The sequence below is a fragment of the Oryx dammah genome, unplaced genomic scaffold (genome assembly GCF_014754425.2).
Source record: "Oryx dammah isolate SB20612 unplaced genomic scaffold, SCBI_Odam_1.1 HiC_scaffold_16, whole genome shotgun sequence".
In the NCBI taxonomy this organism is placed as follows: Eukaryota; Metazoa; Chordata; class Mammalia; order Artiodactyla; family Bovidae; genus Oryx; species Oryx dammah.
Window position 1 is genome coordinate 39,980,477 of NW_024070200.1, and position 22,098 is coordinate 40,002,574.

Consider the following 22,098-nt stretch of genomic DNA (forward strand, 5'->3'; position numbering starts at 1 on the left):
GCTTTTGGTGGTGGGAGCTACGTGGTGGTGTTGGTGGTGTTCTGTGCACAGACAAGCCTCTGAGAAGGGTCAGGACCAGCCTGAGGCAGCCAGCAGGAAGGACAAAGCCTGGGCTCAAGAAGGAAAGCAGCAGAAAAAGGCTTAGACGGGATGTAAACTCCTCCTTTCCCAGGACTATCAGCCCAGCCGCCTCTCCGCCTGCTGGGCTGAACCTCGTGATGCATGAGAACGACTTGGCTTTGTAATGTATACTTCCCATGTGTGCTATGTACGTGCCAAGTCACTTCAGTCATGTCTGACACTTTGCAACCCTATGGACTAGCGCTCACCAGGCTTCTCTGTCCGTGGGATTCTCCAGACAAGAATACTACAGTGGGTTGCCATTTTCTCCTGCAGGGGATCTTCCTGATCCAGGGATCAAGCCATGTCCCTTCATCTTCTGCATTGGTAGGCAGGTTCTTTATCATTAGCGCCACCTAGGACGGTACTTTCCATAGCCCCTGCATGTTCCTATTAAAATATCCTTCCTACTGGAGGAATCAACCTGCCCAACTTCAGGCTGTACTACAGAGCCACAGTCATCAAGACAGTATGGTACTGGCACAAAGACAGAAACAGATCAATGGAACAAAATAGAAAGTCCAGAGATAAATCCACGCACCTACGGAAACCTTATTTTTGACAAAGGAGGCAAGAATATACAATGGAGAAAAGATAATCTCTTTACCAAGTGGTGCTGGGAAAACTGGTCAACCACTTGTAAAAGAATGGAACTGGAATACTTTCTAACACCATACACAAAAATAAACTCAAAATGGATTAAAGATCTAAATGTAAGACCAGAAACTATAAAACTCCTAGAGGAAAACATAGGCAAAACACTCTGACGTACATCATTGCAGGATCCTCTATGACCCACCTCCCAGAGTAATGGAAATAAAAGAAAAAATAAACAAATGGGACCTAATTAAACTTAAAAGCTTTTGCACAACAAAGGAAACTATAAGCAAGGTGAAAGACAGCCTTCAGAATGGGAGAAAATAACAGCAAATGAAACAATGGACAAAGAATTAATCTCAAAAATATACAAGCAACCCCTGCAGCTCAATTCCAGAAAAATAAGCAACCCAATCAAAAAATGGGCCAAAGAACTAAATAGACATTTCCTCAAAAAAGCCATACAAATGACTAACAAACACATGAAAAGATGCTCAACATCACTCATTATCAGAGAAATGCAAATCAAAACCACAATGAGGTACCATTTCACACCAGTCAGAATGGCTGTGATCCAAAAGTCTACAAGCAATAAATGCTGGAGAGGGTGTGGAGAAAAGGGAACCCTCTTACACTGTTGGTGGTAATGCGAACTAGTACAGCCACCATGGAGAACAGTGTGGAGATTCCTTAAAAAACTGGAAATAGAACTGCCTTATGACCCAGCAATCCCACTGCTGGGCAAACACACCGAGGAAACCAGAATTGAAAGAGGCACGTGTACCCCTCATCACAGCACTGTTTACAATAGCCAGGACATGGAGGCAACCTAGCTGTCCATCAGCAGATAAATGGATAAGAAAGCTGTGGTACATACACACAATGGGATATTACTCAGCTATTAAAAAGAATGCATTTGAATCAGTTCTAATGAGGTGGATGAAACTGGAGCCTACAATAGAGAGAGAAGTAAGTCAGAAAGAAAAACACCAATACAGTATACTAACACAAATGTATGGAATTTAGAAAGATGGTAATGATAACCCTGTATGCGAGACAGCAAAAGAGATACAGATGTAAAGAACAGAGTTTTGGACTCTGTGGGAGAAGGTGAGGGTAGAATGATTTGAGAGAATAGCATTGAAACATGTATATTATCATATGTGAAACAGATCACCAGTCCAGGTTCGATGCATGAGACAAGGTGCTCAGGGCTGGTGCACTGGGATGACCCTGAGGGATGGGATGGGGAGGGAGGGTCAGGATGGGGAACACATGTACAGCCATGGCTGATTCATGTGAATGTATGGCAAAAACCACCACAATATTGTAAAGTAATTAGCCTCCAATTAAAATAAATGAAAAAATATATCCTTCCTTTTACTTCACTTTTCCAACGCCTCCTCTGTCCATCCTGCGATCTAAACCCTCCCTCACCTACTCCCAGGGCCCAGGGTCTGAGCTTGAAGGGTTAGGGCCCCCTCCAATCATATGATCAATGATCGAAATATAATGAGTGGCAGTTTCCCAACTTCAAGAGCATCCTATATTGGCCACGCCTATAGGCCTTCTTTGTTCCTAAGGCTCCGTCCAGTCCCCATTTGTTATCAGTGCATTTCCTATAGGAAGTGCAGTTCTTCCCAGCCCTGTGAAGAGGTATGCTGTCAGCTGTGGGCTGGGAGGATGGGGACCTGCATCTGGGGACCACCATGGAGCCTTAAATTGGGGGACAAAGTCAGAAAAATGTCACCCACCAGGAATGAAGACAGTTTAAAGTGAAGGCACCATAGCTGCATCCAGCCGGCTGCTGAAGTGACCATCTCCCTGCGAGAGCCAGCCTCCCTCCTAGGCACATGATGGAGCAGCCTGGCCCAAGTCGGCCTGAGCCAGGTCCCGTCAGCTCTACAAGCTGCGGTCTATGACAGGATGGGTTCAGAGGATGTGCCCCATGCGTCTATCACAGGAAGCAAAATCCTCAGATATGTCCTGTCCCAGCAGGGCCCCCACAACTCTCACGTCAGGCCATCTGCACACAGGCATTCTACGTGGTCAGTTTTCACATCCTTTTAACAAGGGGCTTCTGGGTCCTTAGGATTTGGGGAGCACCTTCTCAGCTCCGCACCACAAGTGCCGACCCCAGGACAGGCTGGCCTAGCCACGGCCAGGAGGGTACATGTGCTCCAAGGTTGCCTGGTGGGCTTCTTGTAGGTGGTGTCCTTTGAGACTAACAGGACTTGTTTCTGGTTCAGTTGCAACTGAATATGTTAAACCATATGCTCTCTGTGGACAAACAGCTCTTGGGACTGTAATGGCACCTCGCCCTGGAGGTCCTCAGCACGCTTCTGACTTTAATTCAATCACAGACAGTCCTGGCTACTGACTCCCAAGCAGACCCCTCACTTCGTCCGTCCTTCTGCCTCACACTGACGACTCAGGTCAATTCTGGCTCGTGGTGGAGGCTGGTAGGTTGCATGGCCACTCCCCATGCCACCCCCTCGCCGCTTTCTCATTTTCCCAGAGCTGCTGCCGCCTCCACGCACACAGTCACCACTGGAAAGCCGTCCTTGTGGGCAGAGCTGGGGGCACCCGGCAAACCCAGATGAGGGGCAGATGACCCAGGCCCGCAGCAGGCTCAGAACCCCAAGGGGCAGGCCTGGCACCAGTTTTCTCGGGAGCTGTGGGTGGTGCTGCCTATCACTTCTCCCATCACGTGCAGCGAGAGGAGGTGCCGCGGTCCCCCAGAGAGGGTCCAGAGGACACGGGCTCCCGAGGGCCAGCAGCAGCTCTCCTGAAATCCAGAGACAACCCTAGAATCCCAGAACAACGCCCCGCACGCACTTGTTTCTTCCTGAGTCAGCTCCAGGTGGTGGATTTCCTTTATCTGCAGCCAAAGGACTCCTGGTAAGGACAACCCCTACCTCACAGAGAGGCCAGGGTGAAACCTCCACAGTGTGGAGCCCATGGGCCTGGGGCTTCCGGCCACCATGTGGAAGACGCGCTGCAACCTAACTAAACGACACTTGTAGGTCCAGCTGAAGACACTTGCCGTCTGGGCTCCCCAGGGACAGAAAGGAGGACTCTCTACATCCAGCCCCTCCCTCCTCTGGCCCAAACTGGGTCTGTTTGCCTGATGATACCCTGGAGCTGGGGCTGTGTGATTCTCCCACAGCTTAGCTGTAGCATCATTTGTTAAGGCTCCAAGACCTTGCAATAAAACCACACGTAAAGCCATCTCATATGCTGGCCAGTGCCCACATTTAAATGTTGTGCCTTGGAAAGAAACACAGGCTCCTCTGCCATGGAATGTTAACTCTTTTATTAATTTAGGGTTAACACCGTGTCTGCCTTGTGAATTTCTTTTTCGGGGTTGTGGATTCAATCAACAACAGCTGGGCTCCCCCCAGCTGACCGGTGGCTTGTCAAAGGTGTTACAGTCACAGAGGGGAGCAGGATGAAAATGGAGAACGAGCTTGAGAAAATTTAAGGCAAATGTTAATTCCCGTATTAAAGGGACTTCATCAAGCAGATCTGTGCATATCAATGAAAATATATGAAATATTTGTCAAAATAATTAACATTGGTAAAAATTAGAACATGTAGCTTATAAAATGCCCACACAGGTTTGGCAGAAGTAAATTCAACTGTGTTGATAGGCTCACAGCAAACACAGACACAAGTGAGCCCACCTTAAGACAAGTGTCCTGAAACAGGACAGGGCCCACGGGCTTTCAGAGCAGCTCCACTGAGGCGAAGTGACTGACAACCGGCAATTCATGGACAGGCTTACATCTTGGTAGGAAGAGCTGCTTGCTTGCTGGGGCTACCTTCCATCAGGCAGAGGTGACCGTTCGGGCCATGAGACTCGCAGAGGCGCAGATGGGATGTGGTGACCCGGGGCCCTCGGCCCACTCAGAAGCGAGAGCTGTAGATGGAGGGTCTCTCCATCTCGTCCCACTGGGATGTGACTTTAAGCCATGGCTGTGGTTTCAGAAGTCACTGACCATGTAGAAACAGATGCTCCATCCCCAGTGGTCACAGGTTTTACGCTCCCAGATCTGTTCTGTTGAGTCTGACCAAACCGCCTCCCAGATGGCAGCTGGCAGAGAAGCAGGTGTGCCCCAGGCCCCTTCTCGTGGGGCACAGCCAGGGCTCTTCGGGCGGCATGGAAGCACAGGGAGGAGGGTGCTGCTTGGGCCACGTGGCTGGCCTTTCTGCTTTGGTCTTGGAGATTCAGTGAATGCATGGTCTCAGGAGCTGTGGATCCCCAGCGTTCATGCTGTGACTTGGCCAGGACGCAGCAGCCGGCGAGGGGGTGTGAGCGGGTGTCACCGCTCCCGGGACACCTCCTCCAGGCACCCCCTGTCCTCGCCTGGCCTGGGTGCCCAGAGTCGCCAGGAAGGACCTTGCTCCTAAGGAGATGAAGCTGTCAGACGGGGGCGCCATCCCTGAAACAGGCTCTGGCCGACAGCCTGGAGAAAGGTGGATGGACAGACAGACGACGGGAGGGGCCCTGCCCTGTGCGGGGGCTGGGTGCCCCTACCCGGCCAGGAGGCACGTGCGGCAGCAGAACTGGATGAAGAGCTTCCGTTCACAGAGCCGGTTGGATTTGACCATCTCGCAGAACGTCTCATCAGCTGGGTTCCCCCAAAGGAGAAAGGAGGGACAGGTCAGATGTGGGGGCCAGACATGGCTGCTCCCAGCTCCCCACTCTGGAAGGCAGCCGTCTGCCATCACCCCCATGGTGACAGATGGCCAGCCCAGTGAGGCCGGGGCTGGAGCTGAGCCTTGAGACGAGGGCGGGTTGGGGAGGAGACAGGTCGGGGTGTGGGGGTTGGCAGGGTCTGGGGACACCGGGCTGTGCGGGGAGCCCTCCGTGGTTACTGTTCCTCTTTCTGGACGTGGGAGAAAGAGGGCAGACTTGGCGGGGGCAGGGTGGGGGCTGCTGCGTGATGCCGGGGATGCCCCAGTGGGGGAGGAGGGATGACGAGAGGAAAGGGTTCATCAGGGCACCAGGAATGGCTGAGGGAGCGGAAGAGCCAAGCCACTAAGGCCAGCCCTTCCCCTGGCAGCTGGCCTCTGGGGACCTGCACTCATGGGGCAGGAGCAGCCTCACTTTCTGGGGCTGGGACCTCACCCGAGGAGGTGGCTTCCTGAAGTAAGCATTTCCTGGCTGAAGTAAGCGCTTCCTGGCCTTAAAGGAACACGATTCTCCAAGCCAAGGAAACCACAGAGCTCCAAGGCCAGGAGGCCACCTCATGGTCTGCAGGGCATGCCCGGGCTCTCTCTGGGGGCTTCACACTCTGCCAGGCCCAGGCTGCTGCCAGCTCCATGCTTAGGGACCTCGTGGTGCTGGCAGCTCTCCCTCCAGCATACCAGCAGGCTCTCAGTGCCCAGAGACAGCTTCGGGCTGCTCATCCCTGTGCTTCCTGAACCACGGTGGCTCCTTACCATGGCACGTCTGCCCATGGCCTCTGCCCTGGTCTCCAGGCCAGAGTTCTGTGCCAACCCTTCCTCTTGCCTGGAACCCCCACCCTGGTCTCTGAGTTTCTGCTTTCACAACCTATCCTCACATCCCAGTCGACCAGAGGCCCAGGGCTCTCCCACAGCACACACACGGATCCTTCCTGCGGAACACGCGGGCCTCTCCTAACGCATGCCACCACACCCAAGCCACCTGGGGCTACTGGAGTGAGAGTGGGGACAACGTCCGAATCATTCCTAGGAGTCACTCGTTGGACAGACCCACAGTAGCGGGGTGGCGGCTGGACCCTCTCTGGTCAGTGTGAGGGGCCTGGAGGGAAGGGGTGCCCCAGGGACAGCCTGTGGCCCCTGCCCCTCTCTCCCCTTCTCTTTCGCTGGGCAGCCAAGGGGCTTGGGTCCAGCCCATGCCCACTCACCGTTGCTGCACGTGTGGTTGGTGATGCACGAGGTCCCCAGCTGTGTGAAGCCCGCTTTACACCGGCTGCAGTTCCTGCTGGAGCCTTCACAGCTCAGGCAGCTCTCGTCACACCTGTGGGGACACGGGTTCCCAATAAGGAGGGCCCCTACCACTCCGGCCCTTCCCAGGGCCCTCCGGCCGGCCTGCCTGCCCTCCTGCAGTGCCCCTGGCAGTAACCCTGCCCCCACGGTGGTCTCTCCTCCTGTCTGACCTGTCACCTGTGCGACAAACAGGACCCAGGAGCCGCTGGGGCGCCGCCCATCAGTCTCAGCCTCCTTTGCGGTGAGGTCAGCCTCACCCCTGGGGACAGGGCTGGGGGTGCCCTCTCAGTCCTGTCCCAGAGATGGGACCCAGGGCTACTACCATCGGAGCGCCGTGACCTTGGGGGTCAGCACACTCTGGCCTCGGGCCACACCAGCAGCTTTGCTGGGACCTGTCTTGTCCATCTGCATCCAGCTGTGGCTGGGCTGCAGCGCTGGGGTCAAGCAGCTGCTCTAGAGACTGGCCGGCCGGCCCAACCTACAGGGCTCACTGTCGGGCCCCTCAAGAGAGCTGGCTGATGCCAACCTGCTCTGGGTCCCGCACGGACCTCACCTGCCCGTTGCCTCTCCAGTCTAATTCCATTCCAGGCACCAGGTCTCCCCAGACCTGCCTTGCCGCAGGCCCAGCAGGCCCGGGAGCGGGCTCAGATAGGCAGGTAGGGTGGCAGGCAGGAGGCGGCTCAGCCAGCTCCTTGCATGGGACAGTGGCCACTTAAGAGTCAGTCCCCCACCCACTACCTCACCCCCAAGATCCCTGTGACTATGTCCTCCACCTCTGCAGGGTGGCACCCACTGCAGCCCCACTGCCTGCCCCCAACTGCTGGGACCACCACCCACCTGCGTCTTCAGGCTGCTCTGGTGACACTCAGATAGCAGAGGCCTGCCCACGTCCTGCCCCAACAGTGAACCCAGAGAGGCCGGGCTAGGGCGGGAGTGTGGTGGGAAGGCCGGGAAGGCAAGGCTAGCAACCCCTCAGGCAAGTACCTCCTGCCCCATGAGTTGCTCTGTCTTCAAAGAGGTTCTTACTCCTCTTCCAGGTCTTTTTCCTAAGTCTCGGTGTGTCCAGACCTCATCTGCAGTACTCAGGGTGGACAGTTCTCACTCTCAGCCCTGTCCCTCAGCTTCATGGGTTTCCTCAGTGCTCAGGCTCCAGCCCAGCTGGCTGGGCCCTGCCCCCTGAACCTGCCCATCCGTCCTCTCCAGGAATGGGCCTGGCTGGCACTGGACCATGGGTCTTGGAGAGCCAGGTTCCCTGGGAGCTGCTGCTGCCCAAGTGGGAAGAGGCCCTGAAGAACCAGGGGACCAAGGCAGTCCGTCCTCCTGGGGGAGCCACACAGAGGGGTCTTCAGAGCTGGGGACCAAGGCCATCCATCCCCCCAGAGGAGCCATGTGGAGGGGTCTTCAGAGCCAGGGGGTCAGGAGGAGGAAATTCTCTGCAGTGCCAGCATCCAACACCTTGGTGCCCCATGTAGGCCTCTTCCTGGGATGCACCTCTGAGACCTGCTGTGTCAGCCCCAGTGCTGGACCCCGCTCCAGGCCAAAAGCCTCATCTCCCATGGGGGAGAGCACCCAGGGAGCTTTGGCCTCTGCAGCCCAGGAGGAGCTTTCCTGGGGCTGGGAGACCTCACAGTGTGGGAGCACCCTGCACCCCCAGGGGTCCAGGGTGTCTGACAAATGAGACTGTTATCACTACAGAACATGTAGTCCCTGGGCTGCTGCCCTAGAAAGAGTTGGTGAGTTAAAATCAAGGTTGACTTCAGATGCTGGTGTCAAGGGGCCTGCACGGACTTGGCCAGGCTGGGTGAAGGCAGCTGGGCAGAAGGGCTGAAACCCCAACCCTCCTGTGTGGGTCCTACAAATGCAAGGACCGGGTGGTATCTCATTGGCTTACCACAGAGTGGTTAGTATTCCTGTTTTATGTTTGGTTTCTTGGTTTTTGTTTTAAGAGGATAGGTTACAATCTGGAACAGCTCTCAAATATATCCTGGGGGCCTTGAAGATCCCCTGTGGGTTCTTAGCTGTGAGCTGGAAGATGGGGTATGGTCTGTCCACACTGCTCTGATGTGGGCCCCGGGCTCCCTTGTTTTGAGTCTATTTCAGGCTCAACGTCAAGGTCTTCAAGGTCACCTGCAGAGTCCTCATGGTTACTCTCACCCTGGATGAGGCGGGCTGCTCTGCCCTGCTCCTGGGCTTAGGTCACGAAGCCTGGAGTGAGGCAGCACGCAGCAGGACAGGAGGAGGACACCAAGCAAACGGCCTCTCATCACTGCCCACGGCCCATGATGACCAGAGTCCCCAGACAAGGATGAGGCGCTGTGCAGATGCAAAGGAGGAGTGGAAAAGGAGACTGGGAAGGCTTATGGCATCGCTGCAGTGGCTGGAAATGGCTTTAGAATGAGGAGGCTGTCAGGACCTTCTCTTTTTCTCTAAGTTATCTAATTTAGAATCTAAGCAAACCCAATAGGTGGTTTCCACACACAGTGAGCACACTGGTCTGTGGCTGTAGGTCTAAACAGATACTCAGAAAGTGAACCCCACCCCAGTCCCTGAGACAGAGGCCTCCAGACCTGGTCCCTCTTCCACGGGCACTATGCCCAGCCATCTGGGGCTGGGCTGGGAGGACTGCCTGGAGGAGGCACCTACCTGCGGCACACCTTGTGGGGCAGCCCTGGCATGTCCTCTGCGTAGAAGCCCTCACCACAGGTCGGCACACATCTCCAGTCTTGGAAGTGGAAGCCTGGGGCACAGTGAATGCACTCCTCTCTGCTGGGCCCTGAGGGATGCGGGGAGAGAGCAGAGGTCAGTGACCACCCACCATCTGCTGCGTGTCACAGATCTGCGGCCCCACCCGAGAGCCAGGTCCTGTTCGGACGCCCCAAAAGGCTGCCCTGCAGCAAGACCACCCCCCCAACTGGTGCCCACCACATGTCTATACTGGCCCCCTCGCCCACTCCTAGGAAGTAGGCCTTACATGCCAAGCTCAGCGCACTCCCCCGGCCCCAGCCACGTTCATCAGCCTGATTCTTAAGGGCCTTCTTTCCCAACAAGCCTGGGCCGGTTTAAGCTAGGGCAGCTGGGTTGTAGCCTTGAACTCAAAATGGGGCCTGACCACACAAACTTACTTGCTGGATTTCAGAGATGTAGTTAAAAAAAAAAAAGTAAAAAAAGTAAAGATCAGCTCACTGATCTTTAAATATCAATTACATGGAGAAATGGTAATATTTACATAATGTGGTTAAACATGTTCTATTGATTTCACCTGCTTCTCAGGGTAACTTATACCCGCATCTGCAGCCCACGTGGTGTTTCGAGGGGACCGAATGTGGTGTGAGACGACGTGGAGAATAGAAAGAGGAGGTGTGTGGGCCTGGGGCTGACAGAGATGTGATGTGAAGGATCGGGACAATTTCAACAGAAAAAAAGCCACTCGGGCTCATGGGGTGGGGTGTGGGGACAGAAGAGGCAAGGACTCTGAATGAAGGATCAAGAGTTATGAAGGAAAACCTACAGCTCAGTCAACAGGGCTCGTCAGCGTGGGGCAGGCGCGGCCCAGACTGAAGAGACTGTGCTGTCCGTCTCTGCCCACCTCCTCACCATTCACACCAATAGCAAGTGAGCGCCAGGCATCCACTCTGTGCCAAATCTCCAAAGCACCTCACGGGGTGTCAGAGGTGGCCAGGAGGCCGCAGGCTGACGGCGCAGAGGGTCAAGCGTGGGGAGCAGTCGTCTTGGATGTGCCCCTCACTGGACCTCCCCACACTTTGACTGGGGTCTGGCCTCGGCTGGAGGCCTGGCAGCTTAGGCTGAGGTGTCCAGTCGTCTTCAAGGAGTGACTCGTGGACCTTGTGGACTTGAGGGACTCACGCCTGCGTCAAGGGAGAACCCCTGCAGACGGCTCCATGCTCCAACGGTTGGTCTTGTGTCTCAGAACCACAGCTGCTGGCCTGGATGGGGTTCTGAGCATCTGAAGGGATGGGGGTGAGGCAGAAGTGGGAGCCCGTGCGTGACGGGCCTTCGTGAAGGACAGGTGCCCACCGCCCGGGTCTGCATGGCGCACTGTCCCCCTGCAGCTGGGGTGTGGTGGGAGAGCCTGGCACACGTCCTTCTGGATTGATGGCTGCTCCTGTGCCCCCTCCTTCCGCCCCCGCTTATCTCCAGGGAGCATGTCCGTGGGTGGCCCCTCACTGAACCCCGCCCCCATCCTACCACCTGGGCCACTCCCCAGCATCTGCAGCAGGCTACTTCTACTTTAATGCTCAGTTTCCTAAACACAAAGTGGGTGAAATATGCTCAGCTGTGGCTGGAAGCCAAGAAAGCCCTGGATGGGTGGAGGCCCCGCCAAGGTGTGCGCCTCAGCACGGTTAAGACGGTACCTTCTCCATTCTGGATCTTTTACCATGACAACAAGAGCTGGAGACAGAGCCGGGTCTCCTGCACCCATCATGGCAGATGGGCACCCCAGAGATCCCAGCCTCCTGACTCAGAGGCTCTGGGACACGGACTGACCATCCTGGGGTCCCTGCCGCCTGGGGTGGGGACAGATGCCCCTAAGCTCCTGTGTATTCGAACCTCCCCACATGGTGCCCAGGGCTCTCACAGACAGGGCAGCAGGGGCCCCTGAATGAGAGCAGAAGGGGAAGGCCAGGTGGCTTGGGCCTCCAGGGGCTCTGGACAGGGACCCTGACCAGCAGCAAGGGGCCTTCTGAGACTCAGAGCTGGAAGCAGGGTCCCTCTACCCACATCAGCCAGGGTGGGTGCACACATCCCAGAGCATAGACGGCACCTGGGTAGGCAGGCGTGGGTGCAGGGCAGCCCTGGGACAGCTGGGCCCCTGAAGTGACAGGTGGCTGGGCTGGGTGAGAGAACCCACAAGCGACTATAAAGCCATCCACCAGCAGGCAGTGTGGGGGTGCCAAGAAAGGAAATTGCAGAATGAGCAAAAGTGCTATAAAGACAAACGCCTGGCTGGGTGTTATGGACTCAACAGACTGTGATATTTGAATAAGTGATGTCGGTGATGTTCCTTTATCAATCTGGGCTAAACAACTAGTCAAAGACATAGAACCAACATTGACAGGCATCAAGGCAAAAGGCAGGAGGGCTGCCCGACAAGCCCTGGCCTTCTGGGGGGAGGGGGGGTGTTGCTGTCCCAGAGTGGCCCCAGGGAGGCATGGCTTGCTCCAGAGGCCTTGAGGTTATGGCCTTGGCCATGGCATGTCTACCCTGGGAGGCTACCCTGTCCTGCCGGGACCCACATTACATCCTTAGTGGAGAGCTCATCCTTACACCCTTTCTGCAGCAAAAGCTCCACCCAACGTGGGTTTCCTAGAACAAGGACCCCAGCGTTGGGTTGGGAAGGAGGGTCAGAGGAGAAGATTCAACCAGAAATGTACGTGGGCCACAAACTCTGATGTGCGGCGTCATCTGCTGCACACAGCTCTGCAGCACGAGCCGACAAAACAATCACTCTCAGATTCTACACAGAATCTGCGGCTGGACGGCAGCTCTGCCATCATCCCTGTGGGGACTGCAGTACACACACACCCCTTACAGAAGCCTTTCCTCTGTGAGTGAGTGTTGAAGCTAAGACAGGCCCAGGAACTAAGGCTATGTCTTAAGAAGACTTCTCCTTCCTTCAGGCTCAGAACTTACCCTGTCTCTCCCCGATGACTCCTGAATCTTTAGGACTTGAACCTCAGGCACTTGCCTTGGCAAGAGCTCGAGAGCAGTGAGCAGCTCGGCCTGGCCTGAAAGCAACCCCTGCTGGCCGGGCTCCTAACGCCAGGATGTGGGCCCTTGTGGTTTTTCTTTTTTTAATTTTTAAAAATTGTAGTCAAATGTACACAATGTAAAATTTACCATATTTACCACTTAACATAGTTCAGTAGCATTAGGGCTTCCCTGGCGGCTGATGGTAAAGAGTCTACCTGCCAATGCAGGAGACACGGGAGGCATGGGTTTGATCCCTGGGTTCGGAAGATTCCCTGGAGAAGGGAATGACAACTCACTCTAGTATTCCTGCCTGGAGAACCCCATGGACGGAGGAGCTACAGGCCATAGGGTCGCAAAGAGTCGGACACGACTGAGTAAGTAGTAACACAATATTGTAGTACACCTGTGTCTTTCATATGTTGCCTTAGGCATGCTCAGAAAAACTAGGGTAGAGTACACCATAAAAAACATCTGGTCTGGCCCTATGGTCAGTAGCATTAAGGAGATTCACACCATCGTGGAGCTATTACCACCACCATCCATGCCCCAAACGTTTTCATCTTCCCAAACTGAACCTCTGTGCCTGCTAATCACTCTCTCTCCTCCCGGACTCAACACTGCAACATCCACCCACAGAGCCCTAAGTGCCAGGGCTTTCTGGGTTTCAGGTCCTCCGCCCACCCGCTGGCCTAGGGAGCAGGTGTGAACTTACCCACGCAGGTGCGGCAGGTGTGATGGCACTCCCCACATTGGATGAGCTCAGAGTCGAAGTAGGTGCCTGGCTCACAGTCTGGAATGCAGCTGCCCCGGGCAAGGCTGGTGAACAGGGAAAAAGGCAGGTTTTCACATCCTTTCTGAAACTCTGACTGTATTAGGATTTGTCCTCAACATCTTTTCTGAGAGGAGATGAGAGGTGCTGGAACACAGGTGTTGGTGTCACTTCAGGTTCTGAGCTCAGGAAAAGTGGTTGGGAGGGATGCTCAGGCCTTCTGGTGGCCTTGTCCCCATGCGGAGTGCCGTTTCCTGTGCACTTTCTGACACCAGCCACTATGGAATCTGAGGCCCGAGGGGGTGGTGGTGTCACCCTGCTGGCTCCGTCTCCCAGGGCGCAGCGTCTGTAATGCGGGAGAGGGGCCAGCAGCAACAATCACCTTGAAACTCGATTGGTTCCAGCCTTGCCCTTGCCTGAAACCTTCCGTGTTTCACAATGAACTTGAAATAAAATCCGCTCCTGGGACCTGGCAAGCCTGCGAGCTGTGACTCCCAGGCTCAGATGAGAACGGGGGTGACCTGCAACTCTGGGGTTGTGGTTCCCTTCCCTTCCTGGCTCCCTGGACCCTCTTCACTCCAATCCCCTGATCTGGAAGTGATCAGACGAAGCTCAGGGCTCAGGGAAGCTCAGCTGTGCTGCCGGGAAGATTGTTCCTCTCCCCGTTAGTAACTGCGATAAAGATTAAATGGTGAGAGCTGATGGAATAAAATGCTCATTACGCTTCCTTCCTTCACTCCTTGCTGCACAAGAACTCAACCCTGTGGGTGTTTTCCCCTCACAGTGGCATTCGGGTGGTGGAAGGTGGGCGGGGGGAGGTGGGCCACAGGACCAGTAACCTTGTCCCCTGGCCTGGTGAGACATGCTGAGAGTCACAGAGCAGCTGGTCAGCATCTGCATTTTAACAAGACCCCTTGCCCCGCCCTGCCCCCTCGCAGCAGGGTGAGGCGGGATGCGCTTCCCTCAAGGACCACCTCTTGTCTCTTTCTTTCTTCAAGTGCAGACCCCAGTCTGAGACTGGACTTGGGGAGAGCCTGCAGCACAAATCCTAACAGAATGACTTCTAAGCTTCTAGACGGTGACTTCAAGGAACAAGTGGTGTGTAATTTGATGGCACGAAATGGGCTAAACCAACATTTCAAAATATTCCCGTAAAAACCTTTAATCCAGTAAAATGTTTTACAGGAAACAGTAAGATGTTTACAGGAGAGCTCCCTGGGAGGAAACACGAGGGCTGGGAGACAGAGAAGGCCAGGCGATGGGGCAGAGGGAGGAACCCCGTGTCCAGACCAGGAGGGAGACAGGTGGGTGGGATTCGGGGCCTGAGAAAGGAGCTGGACTCCCACCCTCCAGCTTCCAGCCCCACTTTCCATCAGCAGATCAGCTTTGACTGATTCCCCAAATGCTGCCTCAGACTAGAGACCTTCCTCATCCTCCGACTTTCTATCCTAGACAAGCTCTAAGTGCAGATCTGATTTTGACTTGGAATCTTTATCCTGAAAGGGCTTTGGGCCTCTGAAATTTTAGCTTTTAGGAAAAAGTGTAAATCGACAACAGACACTAAAACCACCGCGGCCATGCCCAACAGGAGGGTCTTACCTGAATCCTTCTTTACAGACAGTACACTTCTCTGGCTCATCAATGCACTTTTTACAGCTTGGGTGGCATTTAAGGCAGTTTTTCTGACCTGGAGAAAAGTGAGAGGAGGAAAAGAGAAGGGTGAGAAGAGTGGATGTAGGTCAAGCTTGGGCCAACAGGACTGAAGAGTTTCGAGAGGGGCTCACTGATGGAACAGCAGTCATAGGCAACATGTTGACAGAACCACCAGAGCCATATGGGGACCACGTGCCTGGGGGTTGGGTCACAGGCCTTGCACCCCTTTTCTGGAGTAAACTCAAGTCCTCAGGTCACCTTAAGGTCTGGAGGGGGCCCTTAGCTCTCTCCTCGGGGACTGGAGGCAGCCAAGCAATTTCCTGAGGGGCTGGTCTTCCTGAGTGAGATGGGTGGGGCCACAGGAGCCCCTGAACCTCCCAACCCAACAGAGGGTCTTCACAGCGGTGAGACACAAAGCTCAACATCTGCCACACCTTGAAGGGGAAGCCCTGGGTCTTGGCGATCATCCAGGTCACTCATCCTGGCATCTTGGCCACTACACCTTGGGGCGTCCTCCCCAGGGCCCACAGGCAGCATTATATATGCTGCAGGGGCTCAGAGAGCACGTCTTGGGGGACAAGGCATTGGGGTGGGATGGGGAGTGTGGATGGAGGCGTAGCCAACCTGGCCCCCAGACAGGAGTCTGCAAAGGCTGTGAAGCCTGTCTTGCCTGACTCTGAGGCTCCTCTAAAGAGGGTGGTCGTTCCACAGCTGTAAACATCCTTAAAGACTGCCTGGCTCCTTCCCACAGCAGTGACAGCAGGGCATGATGGGGCCTCCTATAGGCCCAGGCCAGACATGAGCTCCAGTAAGGCCTGTCATCTGCACCACAGCCAACACGCCATCTGAGAACTGTCTCCATTGATTTAACCCAGACTCTCTCTGCACTCTCCTCCAGGGTGTGGGGGATAGATGGTGAGCCGTTGGCCCTGGGGCCATCCACCCTGCTCCCCAGGACAGGCAGGGTGGCAGGATGCTAGTGTTGCTCTGAGCTCACACCCTGCTGGGTCATCGAAGCTGGGCCCTCTTGCCTCGCTCAGCTTCCTCCCCTCAGCAGGGTCGCCTAGCTGGGAGCCTGGTTACTGTGAGGCGCATGGCCCAACCCTGCCCCCCCGGCCCCCTACCCCATGCCATCTTTCTGAGCCCAGTCTCACCCAACAGCAGGCTCTGCTCATTCACGGAGGCCCAAAACCTCCCTGTCTGCAACCATAACTTCAGCACAGCGGCTAAACCACCAAAGCCGCGAGCTGCTGACAGGGGTGGGGATGGTGGTGGGGTCTGTGCTCCCCATCCCCCCAGCCCCCATGCTCACACCCACTACTCCAGGACAAGCGGTGGGGTCCTCAGAGGCCTTTCCATGGGTGTCTGAAATCAGTGAGCCTAAAGGCCCCTGACTCAAGTCACCTCTTGTTCAACCTCCACAGTGGACACTGACCCACACACGCATGACAGCCCTGGCTCCAGGGGCTCCATCTCTGTGTCACATTGAACCATCTTGGCCAGGCCCCATGTGAACCGCTGTCCACTACCAGGGTCCAAGGGCTGTGACTTCCCCCTTCCTCCCCACTCCTTCCCATGAAGGGTCCTTGCACACAGGAAGCAGAGGGCCAGGGCAATTCTCCCAGGAGAGGGGAGTGGACCTGAGGGGACAGTTCTCCTAGAAGAGGAGAGCCAGCCCCAAGGGGACAGTTCTCTCAGGAGAGGGGAGCCAGCCCCAAGCGGATAGCTCTTCCAGGAGGGGACCCTAGCCCCAAGTGGGCAGTTCTCACAGGAGAGGGGACCCCAGAGGACAGTCTTCTCAGGACAGGGAACCCAAGCCCCGGAGGGACAGCTTTCCCAGGAGGGGACCCCAGCCCCGAGTGGACAGTTCTCTCAGGAGAGAGGACCCTGCCCTGAAGGGACTGACTCCTATCCCAGGCCCAGGAACAGACATGCACTTACTTTCGTCAGCATAAAATCCGGCGGGACAGAGGGTCACACAGGAGTTCACCTCCTGATGGTGGTAGAAGCCACGGCGGCAGGTCAGGCACTGCGTGGAGCCCCGGCCAGAGCAAGTCTCACACCCCTTGTGGCACCGGCGGCAGCGGCGGGCTGCGGTGTCCCCAAAGTAGCCCAGAGGGCACGCACTCACGCACTTCCTGTGGGGGCAGACATGGAGAAGACCGTACTGCTGGGCCCAGTCCCCACCTGCACAGGGGCACAGGGAGGGGTGGGCCAGGGCGGGCAGGGGGACCCCTCAGCTACCCCTGGAGGTTCCTGATGCAGTTGAGTGGGGAAGGCTTGCATGGGAAGCCCAGAGCCCTTCCCTCTCAAGGCTTCCCCAAGGGGTGGGGGCACTTGCAGGGCATGTGGCTTTCTTGGGCAGAACTCCCAGCACCAGCAGAAGCCCCCTGATAGGCAGCAAGTGGATCTCCAAGGTCACCATGAGGGCCCAGCAGCTTCCCTGCCAGAGCCCTGGCCGCTGAGTGCACCCCAGGGGGGCTGCACCCCTGCCTGGGCACGCAGGGGTGGGGACTCCTCATTCTTGGCAGACTTTGCTAGTGTTTACAGCAGTACTGGCCCCAGAGATAATGTTTGTCTGCAGTTTCTAAGCGACTGCCATGCTCAGTACGACCCACTTTTGTTTAACACAATGGAGAGAAAAAGCTTACGAACATAGCACAATGCCACCCACGGCCTCTGAGACAGCCTCTGTCTCAGTCACGAGCTATTCACGTGATGAGAACAGAAGGCTGCGAAGCATAAACTTTTCAAGCAGTGACCCTTCAGGTGACCTCCCTTTGGGGTATGTGGCTGTGACCCTCAAAGTGACTTCCTTCCAGGGTGTATGGCTGTGACCCTATATGTGACCTTTCCCTTCCGGGTGGTGTCGCTAATCCCTATGTAGGAGCCAGGACACACAGCTGCAGCCCAGCCCTTTACCTGCTGGTCTTGACACTCCCCAGGCTGAAGTGGATGCAGTTCAAGCACTGGTCTGCACCGGGGCCATCACAGCCTTTGTCCCCACACTCCGGATGGCACACACCTTAAAGAAACAACCGTTTCCTTTCACCCACAGAGATGTTGTCTCAGTCATGTCGAGCCCCCAAGAAACCGGTGTCTGGGTCCCACAGGCCCCTGCTGGGCCAACACACCCATCCTGTAGGGACCTGCCTGGGCTGAGGACAGAGGGTTTGATGACCTGAGATGGGGGCTGCCTGAGGACAAGTAGGAGAGCAGTGGGCAGGGACCCAGGACTGTGACATTCTAGCATCCTTTCTGTGGCAATGTCACAATGCAGGCTGGCCACCACCCCCATCTCCACCGTGAAGGGCAGTGCAGAGTCACATGGGGACCAGTCACCACCCCCATCTCCACCATGAAGGGCAGTGCAGTCACAAGGGGACTGACCATCAACCCCATCTCCACCATGAAGGGCAGTGCAGAGACACATGGGGACCAGTCACCAACCCCATCTTCACCATGAAGGGCAGTGCAGTCACAAGGGGACTGAGCATCAACCCCATCTCCACCATGAAGGGCAGTGTAGAGTCACATGGGGACCAGTCACCACCCCCATCTTTACCATGAAGGGCAGTGCAGAGTCACATGAGGACCAGTCACCATCCCCATCTCCACCGTGAAGGGCAGTGCAGAGTCACATGGGGACCAGTCACCATCCCCATCTCCACTGTGAAGGGCAGTGCAGAGTCACATGGGGACTGACCATCAACCCCATCTCCACCATGAAGGGCAGTGCAGAGTCACATGGGGACCAGTCACCACCCCCATCTCCACCATGAAGGGCACTGCAGTCACATGGGGACCAGTCACCACCCCCATCTCCACCATGAAGGGCAGTGCAGAGTCACATGGGGACCAGTCACCATCCCCGTCTCTACCATGAAGGACAGTGCAGTCACAAGGGGACTGAGTATCAACCCCATCTCCACCATGAAGGGCAGTGCAGAGTCATGTGGGACAGCTGTGACCAGGCAGCCACTTTCTGATGAGGAATGAAGGAGAGAAGCAGGGTGCACCATGCTGCCACCCTCACGCAGTGATGGAGCTGGGCAGGTCTCCATGGCCCGAGTGGGTCTGGGCTGAGCCCTGCTTGGCTCCCCCATCTTGACCTCAGAGGTGCCCCCGCCGCCTTCTCTCCATCCCCAGTTCTAACTCTGGGAGCTTGTGTGTTGCTGGAACTGGGGGAACCCCACAGGGCCCGTCCCGGTCTCCCTTCCACCTGTGCTTCAGGGAAGAGACCAGCTCTTCAGTTCTGGCCCTTGGGCTGGGGCCCCTCCACAGGGGTCCTCCTCACCTGGCCACTGGGCTGAGCTATGGTGGAACGCCCCTCCCGTCTCCTCCCCACTTCCCCCAGTGTCTTCACTGGGAAGTGGCTCCAGAAAGCCTCCCCATGTGGGGAGGGGCCTGGAGGGGCATTTGAAGACTTTTGAGTCCCTGGAAGAGAAAACAACCACCTTCTACAAAGTTGCAGTTGTCGGAGAGGGTGGTGAGTAAGTTCAGAGTCAAAGAGGAGGTGACTAGCCGGTCACCAGCATTTCCCGGCCCGAAGGGAAAGACACAGGGCTTACTCTGTGCAGCCACAACGGGTCTTTGCTAAGGGCACAATGTCCCCTTCATCCCTCTTTAAAGGGCCTCCAGACCTTCCTAGTGTTAGACTCGCTGTATTTGGCTTTCCTCCCCCAAGGTTTACCGTTGTCGGCATTTCCAAAGTTTTCACTGTGGGTCCCACCGGGAACCCCTTTCAAAGCTGTGCTCATCCCTGGGGACGAGCTAGACGGCTCCTCAGGGTCTGGGGGCATGAGGCTCCCCTATCGCTCCCTCAGCTACAGGAAGCTGTTGGATTTGGGCATCAATTTGCATTTGAGCTGACTCTTGTCTGCTCATCCTTTTATGGCATCCAGCCCTCCCCGAAGAGGCCTGACAACCTGTGGTCTGGGGTCATCTCCCCCCAAGGCAGGTGAATCTCCTGTGAGAAGTTGAGAATAACTTTCTTAACCCTAAGGAGAAGTGTAGGGATGGGAGGAGATAGCCCACACTCCCCACTCTTCCCCAGCCTGGCAGATGGAGCTCCACAGGGCAGGACCTGGTCTAGTAACCATGTTGGATGCCAACTTTCTGGCACCTGAAAGGCGTTAGGACAGCTCAGAGCAGGTGCTCAGTAAATACCTGCTGAATGGCTGAGGGTGAGAAGGGATGAAAGAGCAAGGCACTGGGATACTGGGGCAACCCGGCGCCCTCCTGTCCACACACAGAATGTCCTCAGATGTCCCAAGACATGGAAGGCTTGGGGGAGGCCTGGTGCACTCAGTCCCCTCTCCCTGGGGCCTCTCTCTCTGCAGGTAAGAGATTAGTCAGGGATCCAGTGGGGAGCCCCATGCTAGGTGGGGGTTGCAGAACCCTGATAGGGTGCCCAGGGATGGCAAGTCCAGCCCCGCACAGGGGCAGGGGGTGGATAGCCTTGTGCCAGGGAGCGCGGTGAGATCCTCCCAAGCAGGATCCTCCAGTCTGCATCTGTGAGCCCCCTCCCTGTGCCAATCTCTTCCTGGATCACCCTGAATAGCCCAACAGGAGGGTCATCCCTGCCAGAAATCATTCCTGAACTCTGTCTACCAGCTGGGCTGCCTGGTCCCACCCCCACTGCTCCTCAGAAGCACCTGGGTTCCCTTGGGCTCAGCTATACCCATCTTCTGGGTGGGTGTGCTTATGCCCCCTTTCCCTCTTCTATCCAGGAGCCTGAATGTTCCTCAGAGACCCCTCGCTTTCTGTCTCACCTCCCAGGGCTTCAGCCACAGGGCAGCATGGACACTCTCCTCCTAGCTTTGCAGCCAGCAGGATGGTGACCACCCCCTGAGAAAATGGAACATTTCCTGTGCTATCAGTAAACAAGGAGGTCACAGGCATGAGTGACTCCAGTCCTCCAGGGCAGCCAGGAAGGAGGAGAACCTGGGCCATCTGGCCGCCACGGGGCTGCAGCCACTCCATCCAGGGAGCCCTGAGGAACTCAGGATGTGACTGCACAGGACAGAGACCCCAGACAGCTGAGGTGCGCATGGAAGGAGAGCTTTCAGCGAGGCAGACTCCTGCATCGTCCCACACACAAATGGCAGAGGCAAGAGTCTGGGCTCACCTGATGGTTCACACAGTAAAGAATCTGCCTGCAGTGCAGGAGACACAGGGGACCTGGATTCAATCCCTGGGTCAGGAAGATCTCCTGGAGAAGAGAATGGTAACCCTCTCCAATATTCTTGCCTAGAGAATCCCAGGGACAGAGGAGCCTGGCGGGCTACAGTCCATAGGGTTGCGAAGAGTCAGACATGACTGAGCAACTGACGCTTTCACATTCATTTTCATTCATACACAGAAAAGTGCCAACTTCCTTGACTTGGGATATCTGCTTTTCTTTAATTCACAAAAATATTTTTGATGTTCAGACTGCCTGCCCTTAGTTGCAAACTTCTATATAACCTGGCTCCTACCCCTCTCACCTCCTCAGAGCAGTTATCTCAGGGTCACTTGAGATGCTGCCTCCCAGGCTTAAGTCCTAAAAGCTTCCCTCAAATAAAACATAACTTCTCGGTTGAGACTATTTTTTAAGTTGACACCCCTCTGCAGGTGCTGGACTGACACTGGCTTATTTAAAAACTCTTTCTTGACTCCTGTGTGGAGTGAATCCAGGATAAAAACATATGTGAGCAAACATTAGAAAGCAGCTGGGGGTTCTCAATGGCTCTGTCCTTACGGGCTTAGGCCTGAAGGACCAGGTATATTCAGTGAGTCTCACAGCCCTTGCCATTCTCACCACCCAGAAGCCTAGCCTCCATGTTACCATGAGGCTTGAGGTGGGCATCAGGGGATCCATCTGCAGAGACCCTTACTACCCGCGAGCAGCTGACCTCCTCTCTGGCCCCCTACTTACCTCCTCTCCTTTATTTACTTCTTGGCTCCCGGAGGGCTGGCCTGGCCCCTGTCCACCCCCCATCACAGCACTGCCCAGTGCCCTCGCTGCCAGAGCCAGGAATGAACAGGGCTCAGTGTCCCCCAGGCACCATCAGCATGACCAGCTTGGCATCCAAGAAGGCTCCCCAGTTCTCGGCTACCTCTCAAGCTCACCCTCAGCTGTGTGAGAAACTCCACAAAGTCCCCAGTCACAGCTGCACCTCACAGTCTTCCCCACTCGGTCCCTCTCCTTCTCCCGCAGCTTCTGTACCCGGGCTTGCCTGTTTGTGACAGAGGGGATCCCCAGGCACCCAGGAGATGGCCCCCTC

General features: G+C 55.9%; 1 protein-coding gene across 1 annotated transcript in view; it reads right to left on the reverse strand.

Moving 5' to 3' along the window:
* Nucleotides 1-4,011: 4,011 nt before the first annotated feature.
* PCSK6 (proprotein convertase subtilisin/kexin type 6) overlaps nt 4,012-22,098 on the reverse strand; it is a gene marked incomplete at its 5' end in the record, with an annotated part of 168,981 nt that continues 150,894 nt past the window's right edge. Inside the window, 7 exons of the mRNA XM_040257107.1 lie at nt 4,012-5,351; nt 6,615-6,727; nt 9,340-9,469; nt 13,121-13,224; nt 14,777-14,864; nt 16,772-16,968; nt 17,753-17,855. Coding sequence (XP_040113041.1) covers nt 5,254-5,351; nt 6,615-6,727; nt 9,340-9,469; nt 13,121-13,224; nt 14,777-14,864; nt 16,772-16,968; nt 17,753-17,855 — 833 coding nt within the window. The remainder of the gene's footprint in view (nt 5,352-6,614; nt 6,728-9,339; nt 9,470-13,120; nt 13,225-14,776; nt 14,865-16,771; nt 16,969-17,752; nt 17,856-22,098) is intronic.